The sequence below is a fragment of the Panthera pardus genome, unplaced genomic scaffold (assembly GCF_024362965.1).
Source record: "Panthera pardus isolate Hobbes unplaced genomic scaffold, ASM2436296v1 HiC_scaffold_8, whole genome shotgun sequence".
Lineage (NCBI taxonomy): Eukaryota > Metazoa > Chordata > Mammalia > Carnivora > Felidae > Panthera > Panthera pardus.
The window spans coordinates 61,061,187-61,084,585 of NW_026527013.1; the positions used below are offsets into that span (position 1 = coordinate 61,061,187).

The 23,399-nt window shown below is 57.8% G+C and overlaps 2 protein-coding genes across 6 annotated transcripts; one reads left to right on the forward strand and one right to left on the reverse strand.

Moving 5' to 3' along the window:
• The first annotated feature begins 3,806 nt into the window (after positions 1-3,806).
• On the forward strand, positions 3,807-15,911 carry DBNL (drebrin like). Of its 5 annotated transcripts, none has more exons than XM_019450889.2 (13): positions 3,807-3,963; positions 8,453-8,508; positions 9,750-9,862; positions 10,412-10,486; positions 11,485-11,631; positions 12,358-12,435; positions 12,728-12,882; positions 12,961-13,009; positions 13,237-13,330; positions 13,867-13,962; positions 14,070-14,185; positions 14,481-14,577; positions 14,929-15,911. In XM_019450889.2, the coding sequence occupies exons 1-13, from the start codon at positions 3,881-3,883 to the stop codon at positions 15,066-15,068; spliced, it is 1,299 nt and encodes a 432-aa protein (XP_019306434.2). In that variant the 5' UTR covers positions 3,807-3,880; the 3' UTR covers positions 15,069-15,911. The 5 variants fall into 5 exon arrangements, with proteins under 5 accessions (XP_019306434.2, XP_019306435.2, XP_053752960.1 ...); XM_019450890.2 differs by having other exon boundaries at positions 12,964-13,009; XM_053896985.1 differs by lacking the exon at positions 3,807-3,963 and adding an exon at positions 4,194-4,338.
• A 771-nt stretch (positions 15,912-16,682) lies between these two features.
• On the reverse strand, positions 16,683-19,166 carry PGAM2 (phosphoglycerate mutase 2). Its single transcript, XM_019450892.2, has 3 exons — positions 18,694-19,166; positions 18,401-18,581; positions 16,683-16,885 (listed from the first exon to the last, which is right to left on the reverse strand). Exons 1-3 carry the CDS (start codon positions 19,105-19,107, stop codon positions 16,719-16,721), a joined length of 762 nt encoding a protein of 253 aa, XP_019306437.1. The 5' UTR covers positions 19,108-19,166; the 3' UTR covers positions 16,683-16,718.
• Positions 19,167-23,399: the final 4,233 nt, after the last annotated feature.

Sequence of the window (23,399 nt, forward strand, 5' to 3'; positions counted from 1 at the left end):
CATCACCATGAGCCACACAGGAGCCTCGGCCTCGCCTCTCACGAGAGAGGGTGGTGGGCAGAGAAGCAGTCAAGTTCTGCGATCAAAGGCCAGAACGGGGCTTTGCAGACCCGCGGAGTTGGGAAGGAAGCCTCCAGACCTTGGACCTGGAGATCAAGGTGACCACAGGGGGCTACTTTGCTCCAGCAGCTCCCAAGTTATAGCACAGTTTCACTGCTGAAGCACTCCAGTGAGATTACTGAGTTTAGCCACACCACCACTTCCTGAGCAAAGCAGGCAGCAGTTGGAGCCTGGTCGGAGTCGTTGTGGGGGTCCCCAGGGGGGGTCCCTCTGTTACCACAAGGCTACCTTTTGGATTCCATGGCCCTATTTCCTGCCTCACCATGGTGAGAATTGTCTTTTAAATGTTTCTCTTTGCTATCCCTTTGTTCTCTGCTTAAGCCAAATGACAAATCTTAATAGAGGAGAAGAATGCCATTGTCACCATACCTCCTGGGAAGCTTCTCAGCATGGCTCTGCCACTTCAGACAGTGGCCACCTTGTACCTCGCAGTAAGTTCACATTTCAGAGACCAATCAGAAGCTCAGAGAGGGAGAATTTGGTTCAGGTTGGTGTTGAGACCACGGGTGCCATGTTCAAGCACAACAGCTTAAGACCCAGGAAACTGGTGACCTTTCTGAGTCCAGTCAGTTTCCCGAGCCTGCTCTCTCTGCTGGAGAAATGGAGCAGAGAGAGTGAAGGCAACACTCTCAGGTCCACAGTGTAAGTTATCATTCACCCTTTGCAAGCCTGAGTTGTGCTCTATACCTGCCAGGCTGCTTGGACAGGGGCCCACAGTGTCTCTGGCACGTCCCCTGGACTCTCTCCCCCTGGGGAACTTGTCTGCTTATCATGCCTTCCAGGGCTCCAGTCAGCCTCAAGAACAGGCTTCTTAGGCCAAAACCTTATTTTAAGACTCACCATGGTGCACTGTTGTCCAAATGCTATGTTTCCAAGGTGAGTCCCAGGCCAGCAACTGGGGAGCAGATCCAAAAACCCACCTTTGGGGGGATGTGCTGTTCTTCCCTGTGGACCAGACAGATCAGGAAGCTGCATGATCTTAAGCAACCAATCTACCACGAATGGAAGTCTATTAACTCTGGCCAGAAGCGTCTGCGTTTAGGGGGTGGTGCCGAGATCCTGGCCCTTTGTCAAGCTCCAGGAAGACCCAGCAGTTCTAAGACTATGGCACAAGTCCAGATTTTCTGACAGGGGATTAAAACGCTGGGACACAAATGTCCAACAGGCCTAGCCGCTGACCCTGAGCACTACATCAACGCGTGGGACGCCACGCCACCTCACTTCAAGTGCTCAGGGTTGGGCAGATTTCTGCAATTAGAGAGCAAGTGTCTTTAAGGGCCAGAAAGGCAGTTGGGGAACTGCTCTGCAGAGCTCTCTGCTTGAGGTCTGTAGCGGGTACCCAGTGGGAGGTGGTGCTGAGAAAGAGCCTGGACTCTTGAGCATGGACATGAGAAAGAGCATGGACTCTCACCCACCCACCCCCATCCTGTGCCTCTGTTCTTCCACTGGCCCTTCTCATTGTGCCACCTGCTTCCTCCCCAGCAGCGCTGGGTGAGGGTTGGACCTGGATTAGATGGTCCTCTGACAAATGGAGGATGTGACTGCCATTCCCCACAACAGCAGCCCAGAGCTGTGTGCTGGCTGCTGGTGAAGGAGGAAATACCTACCGTTCCCCCTGGCCAGTCCGCTGGCCTCATTAACCCCCACTCTGGTTTTTCCCTGTTGACAGATTTTATTACTAACAAAACCAGACAGCTATGGAGAATCTGTAAAAATCCTCTATCAGACCAAATAGCAGCTTCTTGATTTCTTTAAAAAATGTCTCCTTCTGGGGCACCTGGATGGTTCAGTCGGTTAAGTATCTGACTCTTGGTTTCAGCTCAGGTCATGACCTCACGGTTTGTGAGATGGAGCCCCGTGTCGGGCTGTCTCTCTCTCTCAAAATAAATAGTAAACATTAAAATTTTGTTCAAAAAAAATCACCCGATCACACACAAGATCACACTGCTCTCCATAAAGCCTGCCAGGGATTCCATTACACCTAGAATAAAGTGCCAAGCCCTTCCCTGACCCACAGGGTCCTCCGGGTCCCAGTTTCCACCCTCATGCTCCATCCTCAGCCCATCATTAGGCTGGATCCCGCCTCGCAGCTCCAACACATCTTGCTCCCTCTGCCTGGAGCACTTCTTCCCAGACTTGCCACAGCTGTGCTCCCCATCCCATATCCAGGCCTTTCCTGGCTTGTCAAGTGGAAATAGGCTCCCATACCCTAGAGCAGAAAAACAGAATCCTGGTGCCCCCAACTTTCCACACCAGGGAACACTCCTTAATAACCTTCTCTCGTGGAGCCCATGTCTTCCTGCTTTTCCGTTCAGTGTAGATGCACCTGGTTAGCACACTGAGCGGATCTACTTCCAGAACAAAGAGACCTGCCTCTTTTCAGGCTGGTAGGTTCTCTCCAAGTTGACCAAAATGTTGAAAAGTGCTCCCAGACCTCTTAAGGGTCCAAGGACCCTATGTGGGGCTTACCAGCTAGGTGAGTGAAGAAACTGGGAACTAGGACATGTTTAAATAGAGAATATTCCCAGAGAAAGAAGAAAAAAGATGCATTGGGGCCAAAAGAAAGAAGGCAGGATAGTCAGACTGAGGGCTGAACTTCCCTGAACATGGAGGGCGACAGCCTGGGATGGAGCAGAAAGTCACCTGAGGGGGTGTGACGGAAAAACAAGGGCAGTGGAGACGTTACTGAAGAAAAGAAGACTTAGAAATTGAGAGAGTTGGGAGACCCCCGAGGCCTCCCCGTTGCTAGAGCTCGGTTTTCTGATGCAAACACAGCAGTGAAGTCAAAGTGGAGAAATGGGGAAAGCTGCACCTTGCATCAGAGAAGACCCAGGAGGGGGGGGGGGGGGAGGGGGGGGGAGGTTGCCTCTCTGCCCATGAGATGCCAGAACTTCTGCCTGTAAGGCAAGCAGCAATGACAGAATGTACGGAAGTAAAAGCGGACATAACCGATGAACAAGGTTTGTGTCCAAATAAAGTTCACGAGCCTTTATCTACACAATCAGACCCCAACACCTTAAGATTTCAGTAGCTGATTCGGCAGCAAGTCCTGACCCGAACTGCCACGAAGCTATTTAGTCTTTCGCTGGCTGGCTTGGGTGACGTTTCACAGAATGGGTGCGGAATAGGAGCGCGCTGGGATACTGCTCAGGACCCTGCGGGAGGGCTTCCCGAGCGCACAGGACACGCGTGGTGCTGCTGCTCCGAAACCCGAGAGGCTGCCATGCACCTGCGCAGGGCCGTGGGGTGGCCCCGGGGCCCGTCTGTGCAGGGAGGCCAGCGGGGTTCTCTCTGCACCCGGTCCTTAACCAACAAGAGGACAAAGTGCAGGCGAGGTGGAGGCGGCTCAGCAGCACCTCGAGTTTACTCGTGCACGCATCGATGCGTTCACGCTTCACCCATTCACAGACCGAGCCCACGGGAAAGGTGAGCCCAAGATTCTGAAAACAGGGCACTGACTGCAACAAGAGAGGAGAGAAATGCACGGTCCTCCGTGAGCGCAGCTATGGGGGCCCGGCTTGGGCTCCTCCGCTACTCTGCCACACAAAGGACACGCCCTCTATCTTCTCTGCCAGCCACACCTTCTCCCGTCGGCCCCGCCCGCAGTGCTTCCGCTTCCGGCCTAGGGGCGGGGCTTCCTGTGGTGGGGGCGGGGCTTCCGGCCGCGAAGACGCTGCCGCTTCCAGGCCGCCGGAGTGGGCGGGGCCCGGAAGCGGCGGCGGCGGCGGCGGCGGCGGCGCGGGGACCGAAAGGGCCGGCCATGGCTGCGAACCTGAGCCGGAACGGGCCGGCGCTGCAAGACGCCTACGTCCGGGTGGTCACCGAGAAGTCCCCGACTGACTGGTGGGCGCCGGGAGGGAGCGGGCCGGGCGGGGGGCAGGAGGCCAGGGGCCACGGGTGCGCTGGGGCTCCCGGTTCAGCCACACCTGCGCCGCTCCCTGTGAGGTGCCGTCCGCACCGTCGTCACCCGCCGTCCCGCCAGCCCCGCCGTGCGTGGGGGGCCCGCGCCGCCCCAGCTCCCCCCCTCCGCCGGCCTCCATGTTGGCTTCGGCGCCGGGCTGCGGCGGACGGCCGTCCCCACACAAAGGGGATCTCCGCAGCCGTCGGAGGGAGCGTCTCCCCAGCTCCCACTGCAGGGACGAGGCCCTGGGCGGCCGGAAGCCCGTCTGGGAATGGGAGCCATCCCAGGAGGTCAGGCGTTCGGGTCCCCCGGGCTCTGTGAGTGTGGATTTCAGAACCTCCCTTTCTCCGAGAATAGTCCTTCCCGTGCTTGAGCCGCGCGGACACGAATGAAACTGCCGGCCACCAGTCTGGAAGGAGACCCCTCCTCATCCGTCCACCTCCTCGTGACAGCTTCCAGTGGGCCGTCAGTGTCCAGTATCCCTCATGCAGTTGCTGGGGTTTTACGGTACCGGCAGCCTTTGTCCGAGGGCTCTGGGGCAGCCTTGGGCGGCAGACCGGGAGTACCGCGCGGTCATTCTCCATCACTTTCCCCTTTGCCTGAACCGTTTTCGCTGACCAGTTTTGAGCACTTCCGGTACTAAGGAAATATGCTGAGTGTGATGAACTAAGGTGACCGGCTTTGGGGAGCCTTTGCTCCTGGCGGGGGCAGGGCCCCCTGGGACAGGCTGCAGCGACAGGCTGGTCTCTCTGCGCCGCCCCGGTGCTGCTTCCCCATCTCTGCTCTTCCTGGTGCCCAACACAGAGCGCTTTCCTACCGTGGGCTGTTGTGGCACGGGGAACATTCTAATCTTTCCTCCAGCCCTCAGCCTTGTCGGGGAGAGCTTGGGAACACAAGCTGCCTGGGTCAGCAGAGGCTCTCGGGCAGAGTTGACGTGGGCTCCCTGCCCGGGGCTCGTGCACACTTTTGCAGGGGAGCCAAGCAGCTCCTCTGTTTGCAGCACATCTAATTAGTGAGGAAGGGTGTCTGCTAACCGTGGGATTTCTCTGCCTTCGCGGCTTCATTATGCTTAGGAAGTTCACCCGCAAATCATGTACTTCTTTTTAAGCCTAAGAGTTTCTAGATGTCAGCCCCCACCCCACCTCTCTCCTACTCCCAGAGAGCCCTTAGCCCTCTGCTGTGACTCCAGACCCTGCTGACAGTATTGCCAAGTGTCCCCTTTGACATCTACATGAGGCCACCTGACTCTAGACCCCGGAACCATCTTTGCCCCTCTCCAGTCCTGCTCAGCTAGGGTCTTGCTATCTTGTGTGCTCTTAAGGACGTGCTATAGCCCTTGATGACTTACCTAAGGGACTCCTGGGCCTCCCTCTGGCTTCCTTCCAGGTCTCTCTTCATTCTCAGTTTACACCGGTTTGGGGATGATGTCCCACAGCCCAGTTGGCAGTTCAGGCCTCCTACGCTCCCAGCTTTTCCTTAGGCTTCTCAGAGCTGTCTGCCACCACCCTGCTCTGAAACTTCCCCTCCCCACCTCTCTGTCCCTGAGGAGGGTGCTAAGCCTCTTTCCCCTCACCATGTGACCAGCCAGCCTCTGCTCCCACTGCCACAGCCATTAAGTATCTCAACAGGTACATGTGGTAGACCCGACTCAGCTGAAAAAATACCTAGATTGTGTTACTTCTGTGCATAAACTTGAGCGGCTTCCTGTTTCATGTGAAATAAAGCCCAGACCCCTTACCTCGGCCAGCAGGCCCTGTGCAGCTAGCTCCTGACCCCTCCTGCCACCCCTCCCCCTTACCATACTGGGGCCACACCTGTTTGCCACCGCTCTGGTCTTCTTTCTCTTCCTCAAACATGTGAGCTGGTTCCTCCTTAGAGCCCTCGCTCTTGCCGCTTCTGCTTTCTACCACCCTCATCATCCCTGGGGGTCTCCCCAGACTTCTCAGCATGGAGAGACCTTCCTCAACTCCCCAGTCCCTGATGCACTCACATTTTCTGTCTCTTGGGTGACTGTCTCCAGACACATGGTTTTTCTTGTCACCTTTCTCTTCACCAGGAGGAATAGGGCCTGTCTGTCCCTGGTGCAGGGCTACCATGTGTGCTCAGTGCTTGGGTGAGACTGGACTGGGAAGGGCACACAGTGCTGTGGAGGGTATCAGCAAGAAGAGGCAGGTCACGAAAGGTTTCACATGCAGAGTGGGTGGCATTGGGCTGGGACCCGAAGCTGGGTGGGGTAGGGGGCAGGCATGTCAGCTCCCAATCTTGGATCTTTTTCTTGCTTCCCCAGGTTGTTCTCCTAGATGGAGTCATGTTTGTTGACCTCTTGTACCCATATCACTGCCTGACAGTACATTCTTGACAGTGTGTTTCTTTCTTGTCTCCCATTAGAAGGTGACTTCCATGCTCATGGAAGGGCCTCTTTGGATGTATCCGAAGCTTTGTGCCCATCACCACAAGCAGCAGGTTCTCAGTACATGTGTCAGAAGGGATGGTTTGAGTTACAAGGTGCTCAGCACACCACAGTCCTTGTGCTGTGCACAGACCAGCATACCGCTTTTCTGTGGTGATTTGAAAAAAGGATGGAAGTCAGTTGAATGTGGGAATGAGCCTCTGATCTGGGAACATTCAAGAAGGTGGCTTGGGCTGGAGCCCAGGGTATGGGGGGGTCAAGTTGGAGGGCAGGCAGCAGGCATGGAGCTTGGCTCTTACTAGCTGCTGGGTCACTTCTTGGGAGAGCTGCACTGAGCAGAAGTCTCTGCTCCCCTCAGTGTGTCCGGTGTCCCTGTCTTTTGCAGTCAGGGCTTGGTGGCTTCAAACATCCAAGCTTCTTCCAGGAAGAGGGCTGGCCAGGACTCCGGTCACCAGAATCTGGATATCCCCCTCCTCCCACATCCTTTCCATTTGTCTGTGTGTTCCATTTAGTGTCTCTCTCCTAGGAGGGGTGTCCCCCACGCCAGCCAGACCTTCTGGGTCTGGGTTTCTTTCTTCTGACTTCCTCAGGCTGGGCAGCTCTGCCTGGTGCCTTAGCAAGGCCTTGGGGAAGCTGAGTGGAGGCTGATTTGCTTCCTTGTGGACTCTTTACCCCAAAGTCCCTGTCTGGCCAGCCACAGCAGAGCTGTGCTCAGAGCGGGGGAGATAGTGCACAAGACCAGATTTTGCCTCTGACTTGCTGTCTGCTGGGTCAGCGTTCCTACCCCAGGTTCCACCAACCTGGAGCTGAGCTCCTGCAGAGTTGGTGTTGATGGTTGAGCTCCGTGCGGACTGTGGAGAAGCCACCTGTTCCAGAACGTTCTCCTTGGGTAACCTTTGTTCTGGTCATGGGACTTTTTATGCCCCACATATAATAAAATCTGCTATATTTTCTCAACGCCTCTGGGGCTCGTTTATAAAAACAAATTTTTCCCACAGTTCTTGTGAATAATTAGTCTTACAGAAAAAGATAGGTGTGGTCTGTGGTCACCTGTGGAGAGTTAAGGCTCCTCCGAAAAAAGAATTTGCTTGACTTCATGGTGAGTCATGGCCCATGTGGTTTCTGGGTTTTCCAGAAGAGTCCAAAGCCCAGAGAGATCTGCTCCAGAAACTCCAGGCTTTCAGAAGGCGGAGCAGATAAGCACAAGGTGTTGGGCGGCATTCCGAAATGCCTCATGTGCTTCTCCTTGGGGGGCTTTGGGTTGAGGAATATGCAGGTATCTTTTATCTTCTCAAATTCACAAACCTGATAGACAAGTGAGTATTTCACACATGAATGTGTGGACAGTTGCCATAAAACTTTCCAGTTTAGGGGCATCTCCGATGGCTTAGTTGGCAGAGTGTAAAACTCTTGATCTCTGGGTTGTGAATTCCACCCCCACGTTGGGCATAGAGCTTCCTTAAAATCTAATCAGACGGTGCCTAGGTGGCTCAGTCAGTTAAACATCCGACTCTTGGTTTCAGCTCAGGTCATGATTTCACGGTTCATGGGTTTGAGCACCACGTCCGGCCCTGTGCTGACAGTGCAGAGCCTGGTTGGGATTCTCTCTCTTCCTCTCTCTCTGCCCCTCCACCCCACATCTCTCTCAATCTCAAAATAAATAAAAATTTTTAAAAAGTCAAACAAATTTTCCAGCATAGGGACGCTTGGCTGGCTTAGTCGGTAGAGTGTGTGACTCTTGATCTCTGGGTCATGAGTTCAAGTCCCACATTGGGCATAGAGCTTCCTTAAAATCAAGTCAGACAAACAAACTTTACAGCTTAGTTTCCCTCACAGTAGACATAGGCTCCCCTTCATAAGTTTGTCTCTCAGGATAAGCCCCTGTGGGTGAGAACTAAGAAGGCCATGGCTCTGGGCCAGCCTGGGGCCTGTGTTACCATCATGCTGAGCTCTGGTGGGTGTGGCAAGGGCAGATGGCACCCAGCGCACTGGCTACAGAGCTCACCTGTGTTTTGTTTCAGGGCTCTCTTTACCTATGAGGGTAACAGCAATGACATCCGTGTGGCTGGCACTGGAGGTGAGTATAACCAAGTGAGGGGGCGAGGAGGCTGGTGGGGGAGGAGGGTGGGAGGAGGGGAGAGAGTGGTAGCCATCAGGGTCCCCAGCCCACACCACAGTAGCATCACCGTTGGGGAGCTGGACACAGCTTTGTTACTCAGCAAATGTTCACCAGTGCATTCTCCACTTGCCATACAAGTGCTTCTGGTGACCTGTTCTAGAAAGCCCCTCCCTTGTGAGGGCTGCTCCCTGACCTTTAGAAGGACCACTGCTGGCCGTGCTGTCACGTGCACTGTGATGCCTCAGGTGGTGGAGAAGTGCAGGGTTCAGTAGCCTGCATTTCCTACCACCGCCTCCACTGGTACTCACAGGGCTCTGCTGTGCGCACTCCAAGTAGGGGCTCAGGGCTGTCCCAGGTCTCTGTGGCCCTATAGCTAAAGTACCCGACCCAGCTCCTCACTAGCTGATAAGGACCACAGCCTCAGTGTCAGGAGAATGGCTGAGGATGGCTCACTCCTGTGCCCTCATCACCCATCCCCTTACCTTCACTTGGAGGATCTAAGAACTGAGCCTGAGCGTGACTGCAGGACGTTCCCACCTGCTTGGGACCCTCTTGGTGGCCTGGGGGTCTGAGCAGACTCATGGGTAGGGCAGGTGACTCCCAGCAGGCCTATTCCAGGGCCCTCAGTAGGTCCAGGCAACAGTAAAATTGTTGCAGAGATCCTCCATTTGGAAGCCTGATGCCCAGTTTGTAACAAAAATGACGATTTTACTTACAGAATTACCCATGGGTTTTATAGGAATGGTTTTTAGACTGGCGTATGTTAAAACTCACCTGGGGTCCTCGGGGCACCTGGGTGGCTCAGTTGGTTGAGTGTCCAACTTCAGCTCAGGTCATGATCTCACAGCTCGTGGGTTTAAGCCCTGCATGAGCTCGCCACTGTCGGCGCAGAGCCTGCCCGGGATCTTCTGTCCCCCTCTAAGCTGCTTCCCTACTTCCACTCTCTCTCTCAAAAATAAATCTTAAAAAAAAAAAAAAAAAAAAAAATCACCTGGGGTCCTTGTCACAAATGCAGATCCTGGGTCCCACCCAGCTCCTGTGAGTTAGCTCAGTGAGGACAGGCACAGGAATCCAATTCTGATGTAGGCGACACTGAGAACCCCTGGTTTAGAGCCATTTTGGGTTTGGTCTCCTGGCGGACAGTGTGCCAGGGCGGGCAGCAGGTGTGGGGCCCCTCACTTCCCTGTGACCTGCTGCAGAGGGAGGCCTGGAGGAGATGGTGGAGGAACTCAACAGCGGGAAGGTGATGTACGGCTTCTGCAGGGTGAAAGACCCCAACTCCGGCCTGCCCAAATTTGTCCTCATCAACTGGGTATGTGGAACTGGCGGGCTTTCGGTTCTCATCCAGGTGCGACCTGGAAGAACTCCCTTTCCTTCTCCTCCTCTGCTATTCATGATTGGAGCAGAGAAGGATTTGACTTCAGGGCAGCTTGGAGGTGGTGAAGGAACACACTAGTAGATTAAGTCATTGTGGCCCAAAGGATAATGGGGGCCTGGCTGGCATAGAATTCCCAGTGCCTCCCCCCCAAGCCCAGGATTATTCCTACAAAATGGAGTACAAACAATCGCAGGACCCCCTTGCCTGTGTCCCCTTCAGAGTAGTCATCCTGAGGGAGCAGGGGGCCTGGAGAAGGCTCTGAGAACACAGGACTGGTGGGTGGGACTAGAAAATTCTGAGCCAACCCCCTGCCCATGGAAGCTGGTGGTCATCCTGCCACAAGAACCTCCTTGATTTGGAGGTATGGGCCTTGCCTTATCCTCTGCTTTAGGGTCCCAGCTCTGTCTTTGCTGGGACACACAGGGATGCTGCTGAGCCCTCAGGGAGGGATTGGTGAGTCATGCTGGGTGTGTTGTGTTGCAGACAGGCGAGGGTGTGAACGACGTACGGAAGGGAGCATGCGCCAACCACGTCAGCACTATGGCCAGCTTTCTGAAGGTGAGGGCTGCTCCCTGAGGGCCTCACAGAGTTTGCCAGGCCCCCAGGCTCCTGGGTGTGCATGAGCAGGAGTTGCAGCCAGAGCTGGAAGTGTGTCCCACGCCCCAGTACTCTGTCTGGACTTGAGGGTGTGACCCGAGGCTGCCGTGCTCTTGCTCAGCAGGTGCGTGGGAGGCCACACTGCAGCCAGAGCCACTAGCAGGCTGGCTTTAGTGGGGAGGAAGGGTGAATGACTGTCCTTTCTGAGCTCAGGAGGAACAGGCTGGAGCTGGTCCTGGGGCAGGGCAGGGCCTTGGGTTCCCCTAGTTTGTCAGTGTGGTCAGGATCTGGAGGAGAACAGTTGTGTATGCCCATCCGCCTCAGCACGCACATTCCTTTTGATGGCTCCTCTCCAGCCTGTCCCCGCACGTATTTATGTCCATCCTTGTAGCGGAACCTCCTTCAGTGCCAGAAGCATTTGTTGTTTGCTTGTCGGGTAACTTTTTGCATTTCTTGGTTACCGGCAAAGAGACTCAGGACTTTGATTTCTGGTTCTGCCAGTGCTTCTCCAGATATGCCTCGCTTTCTTTTCTAGGAGCTGAAAGAAAGAGAGGATCCCAAGCTTATTAGGTGTTTACTAACAGTGAGTGAGGTCATGGATCTGACTTCTCAAGAAGTCGGTGGCTTGCTTTTTGTAGAAAATGAGTTTCCAGATTCTTTTTAAAGTTTGTTTTTGCTCATGAGAAAGGAGCTCTTTAACACCTGGGCCTGCAGCAGAGAGCATGCCGCACACATAACAAGCCGTAGGCAGTGCCGCAGAGGGCAAAGACCTCGTGCCCGCACTGGATAAGTACAAGTTTGCCTCAAGGTGGTTTGTGGGACATGAGCAGAGTGTGCCTAGGTGCCCAGCAGGGTCCCCTGTCCTTGAGCCTGGGTGGCAGTTGTCTGAGCTGTGCAGACTGCGGTGTGCATCCTGTCCTCTCCTGGAGCTGCACCTCCTGACTGCTCTCCTGCTGCAGGGGGCCCACGTGACCATCAATGCTAGGGCCGAGGAGGACGTGGAGCCTGAGTGCATCATGCAGAAGGTGGCCAGAGCCTCCGGTGCCAACTATGCCTTCCACAGGGAGAGCGGCCGTTTCCAGGACACGGGCCCCCAGGCCCCCGTGGTGAGTGCTGCCTGGGCGGGCAGCAGGGCAGGGGCAGGTCAGGAGTGTGCAGTTACCCTGTCCCACCTGGCTGCACCCGCCCTGGGTGGTTTATCCCTCACAGGGCTGGGCTCCTGGCTACCTGGCTTCCAGCCCCGGAGCCAGATGAAGGTGCAGATGGCCGACAGAAGTGGGAGCTGCCTCCCCTGGTGGGGCAGGTGCTAGTGGGCATGAGGAGCAGCCCTCCACCCTGTCTGGTCCCACCAGCTGTTTGGAGCCTCTCGAGGCCACAGCACCGGTGTGTCCTGCACAGCCCTGGGTGGGGGGCACTGTGGAGGAATGTAAGGCAGTGGATGGGCAGACACCTGCTGGCCTGTAGTCCTAATGCCAGGTGGGGGGGATCCAGTCCCCTGACGCATAGCCGGAGTCTGTGGAGATTCCCGGGCACCACCCAGTGCAGTCAGCTATCTGTGTCTGGTGGACCAGCCTCCTAGAAATGGCCAGAGGCCGGTCTCAGAACCTCCTTGGCCTCCATCCACAGGGGTCTGGTGCAGCCAGAGACCTCCTCAGTGTTGCCTGGGGTTGAGAGCTTCCTTGCCTGGTGGTTTCCTAGGGCCATTGGGCTGTCTTGGTTCTGGTCTCCTTGAGAGGGCCAGGGCCGGCGCCCCTGCCCTGCCAGGCACCATCCTGAAGGTTGTTGCTCATGTTCTGTGGGCGGTCCAGTGGGGAACCCTCTGTCCTCTGCAGGGCTCCGTGTACCAGAAGACCAATGCCATGTCTGAGATCAAAAAGGTTGGCAAAGACAGCTTCTGGGCCAAAGCAGAGGTGAGTGCCCTTCGCAGAGATTAAGTGTGCCTTCCTCTCTGTCCCTTGGTTTTTCTCACAGTGAACCCCTGGGACACATGTTCCTGTTCGCGCCCGTTCATAGGCTGTCAGACTGGGCTGAGGGAGTTAAGTGACAGGGCCCGAGGGCACTCACCTGCACCCCTGCACGCAGGCCACAGGCCCCCGACGCCCCAGGCAGCACTCGCAAGAACGCCAGGGTGGACTCGGAGAGGGGGCAGGTCCGCCTGCGGCGCGGGGGCTGAGTGGGCCACGGGCACTGTTCTCCCCGCAGAAGGAGGAGGAGAACCGCAAGCGAGAGGAGAAGCGGCGGGCAGAGGAGGAGCGGCAGCAGCTGGAGCAGGAGCGCCAGGAACGGGAGCTGCGTGAGGCCGCCCGCAGGGAACAGCGCTATCGGGAGGAGCAGGGCAGCGAGGCTGCGCCCCAGAGGTGAGGGCCCAGAGGGCGGGCAGAGGGAGGGTCCTAAGCAGGCAGCCGGGCTGCAGCTCCTCCCTGTGCCCCTCCCAGCAGGACATGTGAGCAGCCAGAAGTGGTTTTGGGGAGCAGACAGGAGCAGGTGAGACTTGTCTGTCCAGTGATGCGGGGGTCTCCGGGAGGGTCCCGTGGCCGGCTGGGCAGAGTGGAGCCTGGAGCGCGTGTGGGGTGTGTCTCGGTGGTGGTGGAAATGAGCTCAAAAGGCAGAAGTTGTTGTCCAAGACGAGGCCTGGGAGCCCCTCCCAAAGCACCTGGGCCCACGCTCACTGCCAGGTGCTCGCACCCTTCCCCCCTCCCCCCACCCCCCAGGACCCTGGCAGTCCACAGCCAGCACATCCACGGGACATTTTCAGACAGAAGGAGAGGGCCCTGTCTACCACATCCATCTCCAGCCCCCAGCCAGGTAAGCCTACCCTCTGGGCCTAGCCCTGAGGGTAGAGGCCGGCCGAGGGGTCCTGGGGTCCCAGTACAGGGTTCCCTGAGGTGACAGATGTGTCAGAGTATGACAGACACACATGAGCAGGGAGAGCCCGTGCTCATGAGAGTGGCTTCTGAGAGGGGAGCCTGGGCCTCAGGGGTCCCTTCCCCTCCCTCAGCCTCGTCCCGCAGAGACCTGGAAGGGCAGGGCCACGTGTGGCTTCAGAGGGGAGACCCTCCAGCCTGGCCCTGTAAACTTGTAGTGCAGCTCGCACATTGGCTCAGAGCTGGCCCCAGGAGCCTCTGTCACCTACTCTCTGGCCCCCAGGGAAACAGGACTGCTCTGTGAGTGTGCATGTGTGTGTGCGCACCGTGGTGTTTCTGTAGCTGCTCTATGTCCCCATTCACTCCGTGTGACAGCCACTGTTCCAGGACAGGTCCGCCAGCACAAGGCCCAGAAACAGTGGAGACTGCCTGTTCTTCCCATTTGTCAGCTCTCATGCGTGTGCCTTTGGTCTGCAGGCAAACTGCGGAGCCCCTTCCTGCAGAAGCAGCTTACCCAGCCAGAGACCCACCTCAGCAGAGAGCCCGCCCAGGCCACCTCAGGGCCCAGGCCAGGCAAGGCGCTTAGCCACCCCGTGGGAGGCTGGGCATGTGGGCACGGTAGGGACAAGGAGGTGTCCTCCGCTCCCTGGGCTCAGAGCGGGCTGCGCCCTCCTGTGCAGGTCTCTGTGAGGAGCCGGCGCCCAGCACGCCGCCGTGCCCGGTGCAGGTAGAAGAGGAGGAAGCTGTGTACGAGGAGCCCCCAGAGCAGGAGACCCTCTATGAGGAGCCCCCGATGGTGGGTCCCTTGAGTGGGGCGGGGCATGGCTGTGAGGGGGCCTAGAAACACCCTCCTCAGCCATACCACTCGTGGGACGCCTAACTTTGTGACGGTTCACTACGTGCGGATTATCTTGTTTCGTCTCGGAGCAGCCCTGTGTGAGGAATTGTCTGGCACACTTTGCCGTGTGGGAGGCCCTGCGTTGGGGAGCATCGTTGGGGTGGTGGGGTGGTGGGGCGGCGGCAGCCCCCGTCCTCTGTGTGCGAGCCGGTAACTAGGACCCCAGGTTCCTCTTCTCTCCATCCGCGGGCAGGTGCAGCAGCAAGATGCCGGCTCTGAGCACGTGGACCACTACCCAGGGCTGAGCGGGAAGGGGCTCTGTGCCCGGGCCCTGTACGACTACCAGGCAGGTAATGTGCTCAGACCACAGGGCCCCACGTCAGGAGACAGGCTTTGGGGGCTCCCTTGGGGGGCCAGAAGGGTGAGGATGGGGTGGATGCCCCACACAGCCCGGGCCTTCACGTGCCCTCTGGGCAGCTGCCCAACGTCTGTTGGTGTGAATCCCTGCTGCCAGCGCCGCGCTGAGCCTGAAGGTGTGACCAGAGGGCTGGGTACACCCTGGACGCTGGGCCCCTGGCGAGTCTGGGTGGAGGCCTTGGGAGGTGTGCTGCCGTGTTGTGTCCGGACAGGTGAGGGCCTGGCTGCCAGGCCCCCAGCTCCAGTGCGGCCTCCGGCTCACCCTCTGGCTCACCTTCCCACAGCCGACGACACAGAGATCTCCTTCGACCCCGAAAATCTCATCACGGGCATCGAGGTGATTGACGAGGGCTGGTGGCGCGGCTACGGGCCTGACGGCCACTTTGGCATGTTTCCCGCCAACTACGTGGAGCTCATTGAGTGAGGACCCCCCACCGCTGGCCGCTCCGAGGCTGTCCTTCCCTTCCCCACCCAGGCGTGCTTTCCTTCTTACCGGGGGACGTGGCGTGTGTGGCTCGAGAGCCGCTCAGCAGTCCTCCAAGAATGGGACCCCCAGAGAAGATGAGCCCTCGGGCTCCTGCAGACGCCTCAATGCAGCTGATTCCCAACACCTGCTTCTGGCAGCTCCTGGCCCGCCCCCGCCCCCCCAGCCTTGCCTTTGACCCCCACGGAGGACACTGAGCCAAGCCCTGCCCATGGCCAGCCCCTCAGTGACCTCTGCCTGAGGAGAGTGGCACTGCTGAGCCGGGCGGTCTGAGCAGGGGCATTTCCTTATCTCCTCTTCCTCTTGGCTCTGAAGAGTGGTGGTTACAGCTGTTAGTGACCCTCGGGAACAGTGAACTTAAGAGTTTATGACCAAAGTCTCGGGTCGTGACAGTTTGGGCAGCGTCAGATCACCCTTCCGGACCCTGCCCTGTGTCCCCAGTTCTGTCCCTCTGCCGGGGCTGAGCATGCCCCCCCCCGCCCCCGAGTGTATGAAGGAAGGGATGGGAGCGTCCTTCTGTGTACCACACCCCCCACAATGGCCCCAGCCTGTGCCTGCTGTCCCGCCCCAGGTGCCCCAGGCCTGTCTGCTTTCAGAGAATTGCCCCATGCAGGCCCCAGTTGTGACCCGCCCTGCTGTGGCCTGAATGCCCCCATGTGGAAACAGACCCCTTCCTGGGTGTCTGTGGGACGCGTGTGCAGGTGTGTGTGTGTGCACGTGCACCCTCAGACCTCAGGCCAGACAGCCACCTGGGAGAGGCATAAACATGAAGCTGTGACCACAGTCAGCCTCTTGGATTTCAGTTCTCTAGGAGGGGCTGAGGGCCTCCCTCCCTACCCTGGGGACCCTCTGCCCATGCAGGGCCAAGCCTGTGTGCACATGTGCACGGAATGAGGTGCCTGGCACCCCCCGAATATCACAGATTACGGTTCCTCATGCTCTGGCAGGTGCTGGGTGGAAGCAGCTTGGGGCACAGGCCAAACTAAGGGGATCGCTGTCCCATCTCGTCTGTCTCAGGCTGAGCTTCAGGCAGGCCTTACCACATCCCAATTTCTCCACCATGAAGCCAGCAGGGCCCAACCAGCTTCGGAGGCTCCATGAGTCAGGGTCACACTGCTCTGAGGCCAGCTGTGGGCTTGTCCTAAGACACTGGGATGCCTTGGAGGTGGGGCTTGGTCCCTGGGGCTGCAGGGACAGCAGAGGACACCCCGTCTGCAGGAAGGTGGCCATGAAGTGATGCTGTCCTGGCTGCAGTCCCTGCTCATCCTGGGCACAGCTTGTTCACCCCAGGCACCCAGATCCTAAAGCAAAGTCACCAAGTGGCTGTTTTGCTTTTTAGGGTCACCATAGGGGGCTTGTTAGAAGTTACCTGATAGCCCAGATTGGGGAGCAGACTCCTGCCCCTGGCTCCTGGGGCCCTTGCACCTAAACGGGGGTGGGCAGGGCAGGTGGCAGGGGCCTGGCCGAGGCCAAGTGCCCTGGGGCAGGGCTTGTGGAACCCCCAGCTGGAGGCCTTAGGAGCCAGGTGTCCGGAGCCACACTGGACTCAGGTGGTGGGAGGAGGTGCCTTTATTGCCAAAAGCCCACCCCTCACTTGGCCTTGCCCTGGGCAGCCACAGCCTCCATGGCTTTCCGCACAGTTTCCTCATCACCCAGGAACCGCATGGGCTTGGTGGGCTTCAGTGCCTGGTCCAGCTCGTACACGATGGGGATCCCCGTGGGCAGGTTCAGCTCCATGATGGCCTGGTCTGACATCCCTGGACCGGGGGAACAGGGTCCTTATTCCCTGCTGGCCTGTGCCAGGCAGCTGCCTGCTCTCACATTCAGCTGGCCCCATGACCTTTATGGGCCACAGAGCTGGGTCAGCCAGGCGTCAACCCTCATGCCCCCCACAGTAAGCCACAGAAAAGGGCTTGGGGAAGGTCAAGCCAGAAGGCAGGGACGGAGTGCCCTACAGAGTAGCTGTGGTGAGCCGGGACCTTGCACCCCCAGCCTGGAGTTGCTGTTGACCTGGGACAGTGCCATTGGGCTCCTCCAGCCAGATCGATGGATGTTTGGTTTCTAGGACATTCTAAATTCTACATGTCAGGAGCAGGGGTGCTCCTGACACATGTGCTTGGAGAGACAGTGAGAAGGGCCTCCCATGGCCAAGGTGGAGGGAGGCCCTGCTGGGTGGAAAGGGCAAGGGTTCCCAAGGAAACCTGACCCTGCCTGCCTCCACAGCCCCTGGCCTGGAATAGCAGCTCGACCTTTGCGATTCCTGACACCCCGCCCCCTCAGTGTGACTGAAGAAAATGTTCTCCAGGCAATGGGAAGCTGAGGCCTCCATCCTGCCCTCCCAGATGGGGCCCTTGAAAGGGAGGGGACAGGAGGGTCTTCCCACCATGTGAGGACCCAGCATCCTGGGGAGGGGGGGCTGGGGCTGGCCAGGCCTCAGGGGCCTCTCTCTGCTCTGGCCAGCTGCCCACCTGACCCCCCAAAGCAGGAGGTTTGGAACCCCACACCCTGCCTGCCTTCTTCCCCTTTCCACAATCCCCACAAGCGTGAAGTCCATTTGAATGCTAATTTAAACTCTCCTGAGGATCTGTGCAACTGTCTAAGGTAGTATCGGGGGGCTCGGTGGAGACACATGCGTGCAGGGGTGGGGGAACCCAGCTATGTGCCAGGCGGCTAGGACTGCTGCACACCCTGCACCCTTCTTTTGACTGGTTTTACCTTTGCCTGGCATGGGTGTGAGCTGGGGCTCTGCCCTGGGCTTCATGTCCAACTGCAGGCAGTACTGGGAGGAGCCCCAAGAGCCCCCCGCCAAACCCCAGAGAGGGTGGTTGAGACCCAACAAGTGAAGTGACTTGACCAGGGTCACAATAAATGTGCAGCCAGACGGCCCTGCCTTTGCCCAGCTGGGTGTCCTTGGGCATGGCCTTGTCTCTAGCCCAGGCTTGTGTCTAGCTAGGAAGCCAGCCCCGCCCCAGGCCTGTGACCCCTGTGCAGGGCTTGGGCCTGGGTCAGTGGTGGCAGATGTTTTCACCCAGTCTTCAGAAGGAAACTCACTGTACACAAGCAAGTGAAACATTTTACAAAGTGGGTTTTTTGTAAGTGGTTTCTCAACCTCAGTTCAACTCAGTTTGAAACCCCCACCCTGCAGGCTCCTGTCTGCACAGCTGCCTCCATCATGCAGGGGGTACTTGGCTAACGTGAGAAGTTGGGGCCCGAATGGTTCAAAGGTACGTAACCACCCCACCTCCATGCACATCCCACAAGGTAGTCCTCACCTTCCAGATGTTTGACGATGCCCCGCAGGCTGTTCCCGTGGGCGGCGATGAGCACTCTCTTGCCAGCCTTGATCTGGGGGGCGATCTCCTCGTTCCAGAAGGGGAGGGCCCGGGCGATGGTGTCCTTCAGGCTCTCACACGTGGGCAGCTCCCCGGGCTTCAGGCCTGCATACCGCCGCTCCTGGGGGCATCCACACTGCTGTTTTGTCCCCAGAAAGCCAGACCCCAGACCCCAGCTGCCATCCCCAGGGGCCCCTGCCCTAGACCTGCCCCTGGTGCTGCAAGCAGCCCACCTTGCTGATGGAGCTGTAGTAGGGGTGCTTCTCGTCCATGGGGGGCGGCGGGATGTCGAAGGAGCGCCTCCAGATCTTCACCTGCTCCTCGCCGTGCTTGGCGGCTGTCTCTGCCTTGTTGAGGCCCGTGAGGCCCCCGTAGTGCCTCTCGTTGAGGCGCCAGGTGCGCACCACGGGCAGCCACATCTGGTCTGTGCCGTCCAGGATGGTCCAGAGGGTGCGGATGGCTCGCTTCAGCACTGACGTGTAGCAGATGTCAAACTCCATCTTGGCGTCCCTGATGGCCTCGGCACCCTTCTTGGCCTCCTGGGCCCCCTTCTCACTCAGCTCTGCATCGAACCAGCCACAGAAGCGGTTCTCCTGGTTCCAGGTGCTCTCACCGTGCCGAACCATCACGAGGCGGTGGGTGGACATGGCGGTGGTGTTGGGGAGCGTGGCAGGCTCCGGACAGGGACAGCCGCCTCCCAGGTGCACCCAGTTTTATAACAGTCTGTCCCCAGCCCCCACCCTGGCCAACTGCCAGTCAGCATTCCAGGCCTGACGGGCAGCGGCAGGTGGCCAGTAGCAAAGCCTGGGGGGAGGGCAGGCACAGAGCCGGACTTAAAATAGCCCTACCAACCCTGGCCCCTGGGCTGGGTGGGGCTGTTGAGCAGGACCCAGCATGCAGGGCACAAGTCAGGGCCCTTGACAAGCCTGAGGAGGGGGAAGAGGGCTGGCAGGAGTAGAGGGGGTCCCCAGAGCAAGACTTCTCTGTCCCAATGGGGCCGACACTCAGGCCGAGGCACAGTGAATCCCCACCTGCTTTCTCCTGTTCCTTGTTAACACAAGTGGGGACATGCCTGCATCTCAGTGAGAAACTGACCCATGTAAAGGGGAGCCAGGAGCTGTGTGCACACATGCGCCTGAGTGTGTACACACGTGTGTGGGCACATGTGCATGCCTGCTGTGCGTTGCATGTACACACATGTGCTCATATCTGGTGCTTGTTGCGTGTACGTGTATGTGCATGTAAAGTGCCAGAAATCCCTTCCCCTAGTGGCTCAACTCTGCTCACCCGGAAGTGGGGGCCACATACAGTCTTTCCTTAGGGGTGCTGGACCCCCTCCTCAGGTCCTGCTGCTCTGACAGGCCCTGCCCTCAGAGGAAGGCCTGCAGGAGCCTGTGGCTGATGGCTGGACTGGGAGGGGCTGTGACATAATCTCCACAAGTCCCCTCAAGGGAGGGGGGAGAGGTAGTGAAAGGTCAGGTCGCTGTGGGCAGAGCCAGGGAACTGGTGGGGACCGAAGCCCTGGGGAGAGAGGTCTGGCCCTGCAGGGAGAGCAGCAGGCAGCAGTGTGGGCAACAGGCTGAGGCCAAGCAGGCAGAGCTGTTTCTAAGACAACCCCAGGGGAGGGGAGGCCAGAAGGAAGAAGAGGGTGCCTTTGTTTCCTCTTGGGCCCCTCTGTCAAGCTCTGGTGCACACCTGCCACCCCTCCCACCCGCTGCCATCACCAAAGCCAGGCTTACCCCTCCCCACTGAAACCACCTTTAAGGAGAAAGAAATCCAAGAGTCATGCTCCCCAGGGATCCCAGAACCAGAGACACTGGTTGCCGGGTTCACGCCCAGCTAAGCAAGAGCACCCAGAAATGGGCTGAGGTTGGTGCTGGGGGGTCTGCCCGAGACTTCTGCATTCTGATTTCGGGAGACGAAGGCCACTGGGGCGGGGGCTGCACTGTCATGAGGGAGGCTGTCCAGGGTCCCCTTCCTCCCCCCAACTGCTGCAGTGACCACACCCTCACCCTATCATGCTTCTGAAAATGGAAAAGGGTGAGCGGGAGGCCAGCAGAGGGTCAGCTACTACACTGAGACTTGGCCCTGACATGCTTCCCTCCAGCCCTGCTGTCCACTCAAGGGAGAGCCTCCCAGCTCTGGGTTCCTAACATGGAGGCCGCACACCCACCCCACCGATTGCAAGTGGAGGTCACCCTCCCCCTCCTGACGGTGCCACACACAGGCTCTGCCACTCCAGCTCTACCCCCCTTAAAGCCACCTCTCCTATGCATGGTCTACTCTTTGTCCCCTTGACCACTGACCAGGCCCTGGGATGCCCCAGCAGGGCCCAGGCAGAACGGTGCAAGCAGCTGTTCTAGTTTGTCCTAGTCTAGGAATGAGTAAAAAGGGCATAGGGAGAGATGGGGTGCCAGGGGAGGGAGGGGATAGAGGAGGGGTAGAGACAGCCCCTTGCAGGTGCAGCAGGAGGCAAAGGGCTCAGCCATGACCGAGTTCTGGGGGACAGTGTTCCAGGCAGAGGGGCCAGCAAGGAACCGGTCCCCACCAGAGAGGACACAGGTGTGTGGCAGGGGGGTATGAGGGGTTGGGTCCTGCGTCCTGACAGGGGCCACTGGAGAGTTTGAAGCATGGTCGTATTTTAACGTCACTGCAGCGGTAAGAAGAAGCTGTTTGGAGACAGCCCAGCGGGGGCCCTGGTAGAGGAGCCGGCCTGACCTGGGCGCAGATGGGCGCTGAGAGGCTGTGGGACTGGGCAGGCGCTGGGTCTCGCTGCCCCTCCCCCCCCACCCCCCACCCCCGCCTGGCCCCCCCCCCCCCGAGGGAGGAGCACAGAGAGGGGCGGGGCTTGTGCCCCGATGAGCTCGGACCAGAGGGTCCAGGCCTCTGTGAGCCGGTGCCGGCCCGATTCGGACCCACTCCACAAGCACAAGTCCATCCGTCTGCGGTGCCCGGGCGGCTCAAGCGCTGGGGGTGCTGCAGGGGGCAAGCGAGGCACGGCCCGAGGGGCCTGCAGCTCAGTGAGCGGACACTGGAGGCATCACGTCTGGCCTGGCGGTTGGGTGGTGACGAGGCCTCAGACAAGGGAGCGAGGGGGCTGCTGTCTCCACAGGGTGGTCCTGGGGAGGTGGAGGGAGCATCCTGAGCACAGCTGTGAGTCCTCGGCAGACAGACGCAGAGAGCAAACTTGGGGGCGGGCCGGGGGTAGAAGGAGCAGGCAGGTGATGCAAGGAGTTGGGATGGGAAGTTCCACGAAACAGCAGTGACTTCACCAGTTTCATTTCCAGGATTGCCCAGCTGGCAGTGCGCCCCAGTATGCAAGGAAAGCGCTCCGGAGAATCCCTCTGGTCTGAGTAGCTGAAATGAAGCCCCTGAGGGTCAGGGGTGGGGCGATCCCTCCCTTGTCCCCTTCCTCCCCACCCCAGCTCCTGAGTAATAATGTGCAGGTGGTATATTTATGGCAGCGCCCCTCCAGGCAGGCTGCCCTCCAACCAGAGGCGTGTGCGCAGCTACTCGGCCCTGTGCAGCAGGGTGGGGAAACTGAGGCCCCAGGGAGCTGTGAAGTGGCAGGGCAGGCTTGCAGAGGAAGGAGATCAGGTGAGTGGTCCAGTGTAGTTCCCGGCTGTCTGATGAGTGCACCTGTGGGGTCTGACCGCAGACACGCACCACCACAGGTCCTATGCCAACCACTGTCTGCACAGACGCAGCTCCGACCCGACTAGTAACACTGCACACAGCCAATGGATGCAAGAAGACAGGGGCAGAAGGCAGGTAGTCTAACACCTGCCAGAGCAATACACTCAGCGTTCTCCCTGTGATTTAAATAAGACCCAGACTCTCGTGGTACTGTTCAAAATATCTAGGACACCTTTGCACATGGTTGTCCAGTTTTCCCAACACCATTTATTGCAGAGAAAATACTGCCCCCATGGTATATTCTTGGTCCTTCATCATAAACGAGTTGGCCATGATGTGTGGGTTTATCTCTGGGTTCTCTATTCTGTTCCATTGGTCTATGTGTCTGTTTTTATGCCAATAATAGTGTTTTTGATTACTTATGGCTCTGTAGTATAGTTTGAAATCAGGGAGCATGATGCCTCCAGCTTTGTTCTTTTTTCTCAGGATTGCTTTGCTATCCATGGTCTTTTGTGATTCTATATAAATTTTAGAACTATTTTTTCTACTTTGAGAAAAATGCCTTTGGAACTTTGATAGGGGCTTCATTGAATCTGTAGGTTGCCTTTTTAAAAAATGTTTATTGGGGCACCTTGGGTGGCTCAGTTAGTTAAGCATCCAGCTTTGGCTCAGGTCATGAACTCGCAGTTTATGGGTTTGAGCCCTGTGTTGGATTCTGTGCTGACAGCTCAGAGCCTGGAGCCTCCTCCAGATTCTGTGTCTCCCTCTCTCTCTGCCCCTCCTCTGCTTATGCTGTCTCTGTCTCTGTCTCTCTCTCCCTCTCTCTCTCTCTCTCTCTCTCTCTCTCTCTCTCTCTCTGTGTGTGTGTCTCTCAAAAATAAGAGCACCCTCGAGCAAATGGGGGAGAGGCAGGGAGAGAGAATCCCAAGCAGGCTCAACACAGGGCTTGATCTCATGACCGAGAGATCATGACTTGACTGTTATCAAGAGTCAGAAGCTTAAGCAACTGAACCACCCAGGAGCTCCTGTAGATTGCTTTAGATGATGTGGATATTTTAACAATATTAATTCTTCCAGCCCATGAGCATGGAATATCCTTCCATTTGTGTGTCTTCAATTTCTTTCATCAGTATCTTTTAGTGTACAGATCTCTCACTTCCTCGGTTAGATTTACTCCTAGGTCGTTTATTACTTTTTGATGCAATTACACATGGGATTGTTAATTTCTCTGATAGTTGATTGTTAGTGCATAGAAATACAACTGATCTCTGTGTATTGATTTTGCCTCCTGCAACTTTACTGA

Bases quoted from the DNA above. Each gene is read 5' to 3' on its own strand.
- DBNL (XM_053896983.1), top strand. From the start codon at position 4,410: ATGAAACTGCCGGCCACCAGTCTGGAAGGAGACCCCTCCTCATCCGTC. The intron at 10,487-11,484 runs GTGAGGGCTGCT...CTCCTGCTGCAG, and splicing joins CTATGGCCAGCTTTCTGAAG to GGGGCCCACGTGACCATCAA. The intron at 12,436-12,727 runs GTGAGTGCCCTT...TTCTCCCCGCAG, and splicing joins GCTTCTGGGCCAAAGCAGAG to AAGGAGGAGGAGAACCGCAA.
- PGAM2 (XM_019450892.2), bottom strand. From the start codon at position 19,107: ATGTCCACCCACCGCCTCGTGATGGTTCGGCACGGTGAGAGCACCTGG. The intron at 18,582-18,693 runs GTGGGCTGCTTG...GGATGCCCCCAG, and splicing joins ACTACAGCTCCATCAGCAAG to GAGCGGCGGTATGCAGGCCT. The intron at 16,886-18,400 runs GTGAGGACTACC...CCCCCGGTCCAG, and splicing joins CATCGTCAAACATCTGGAAG to GGATGTCAGACCAGGCCATC.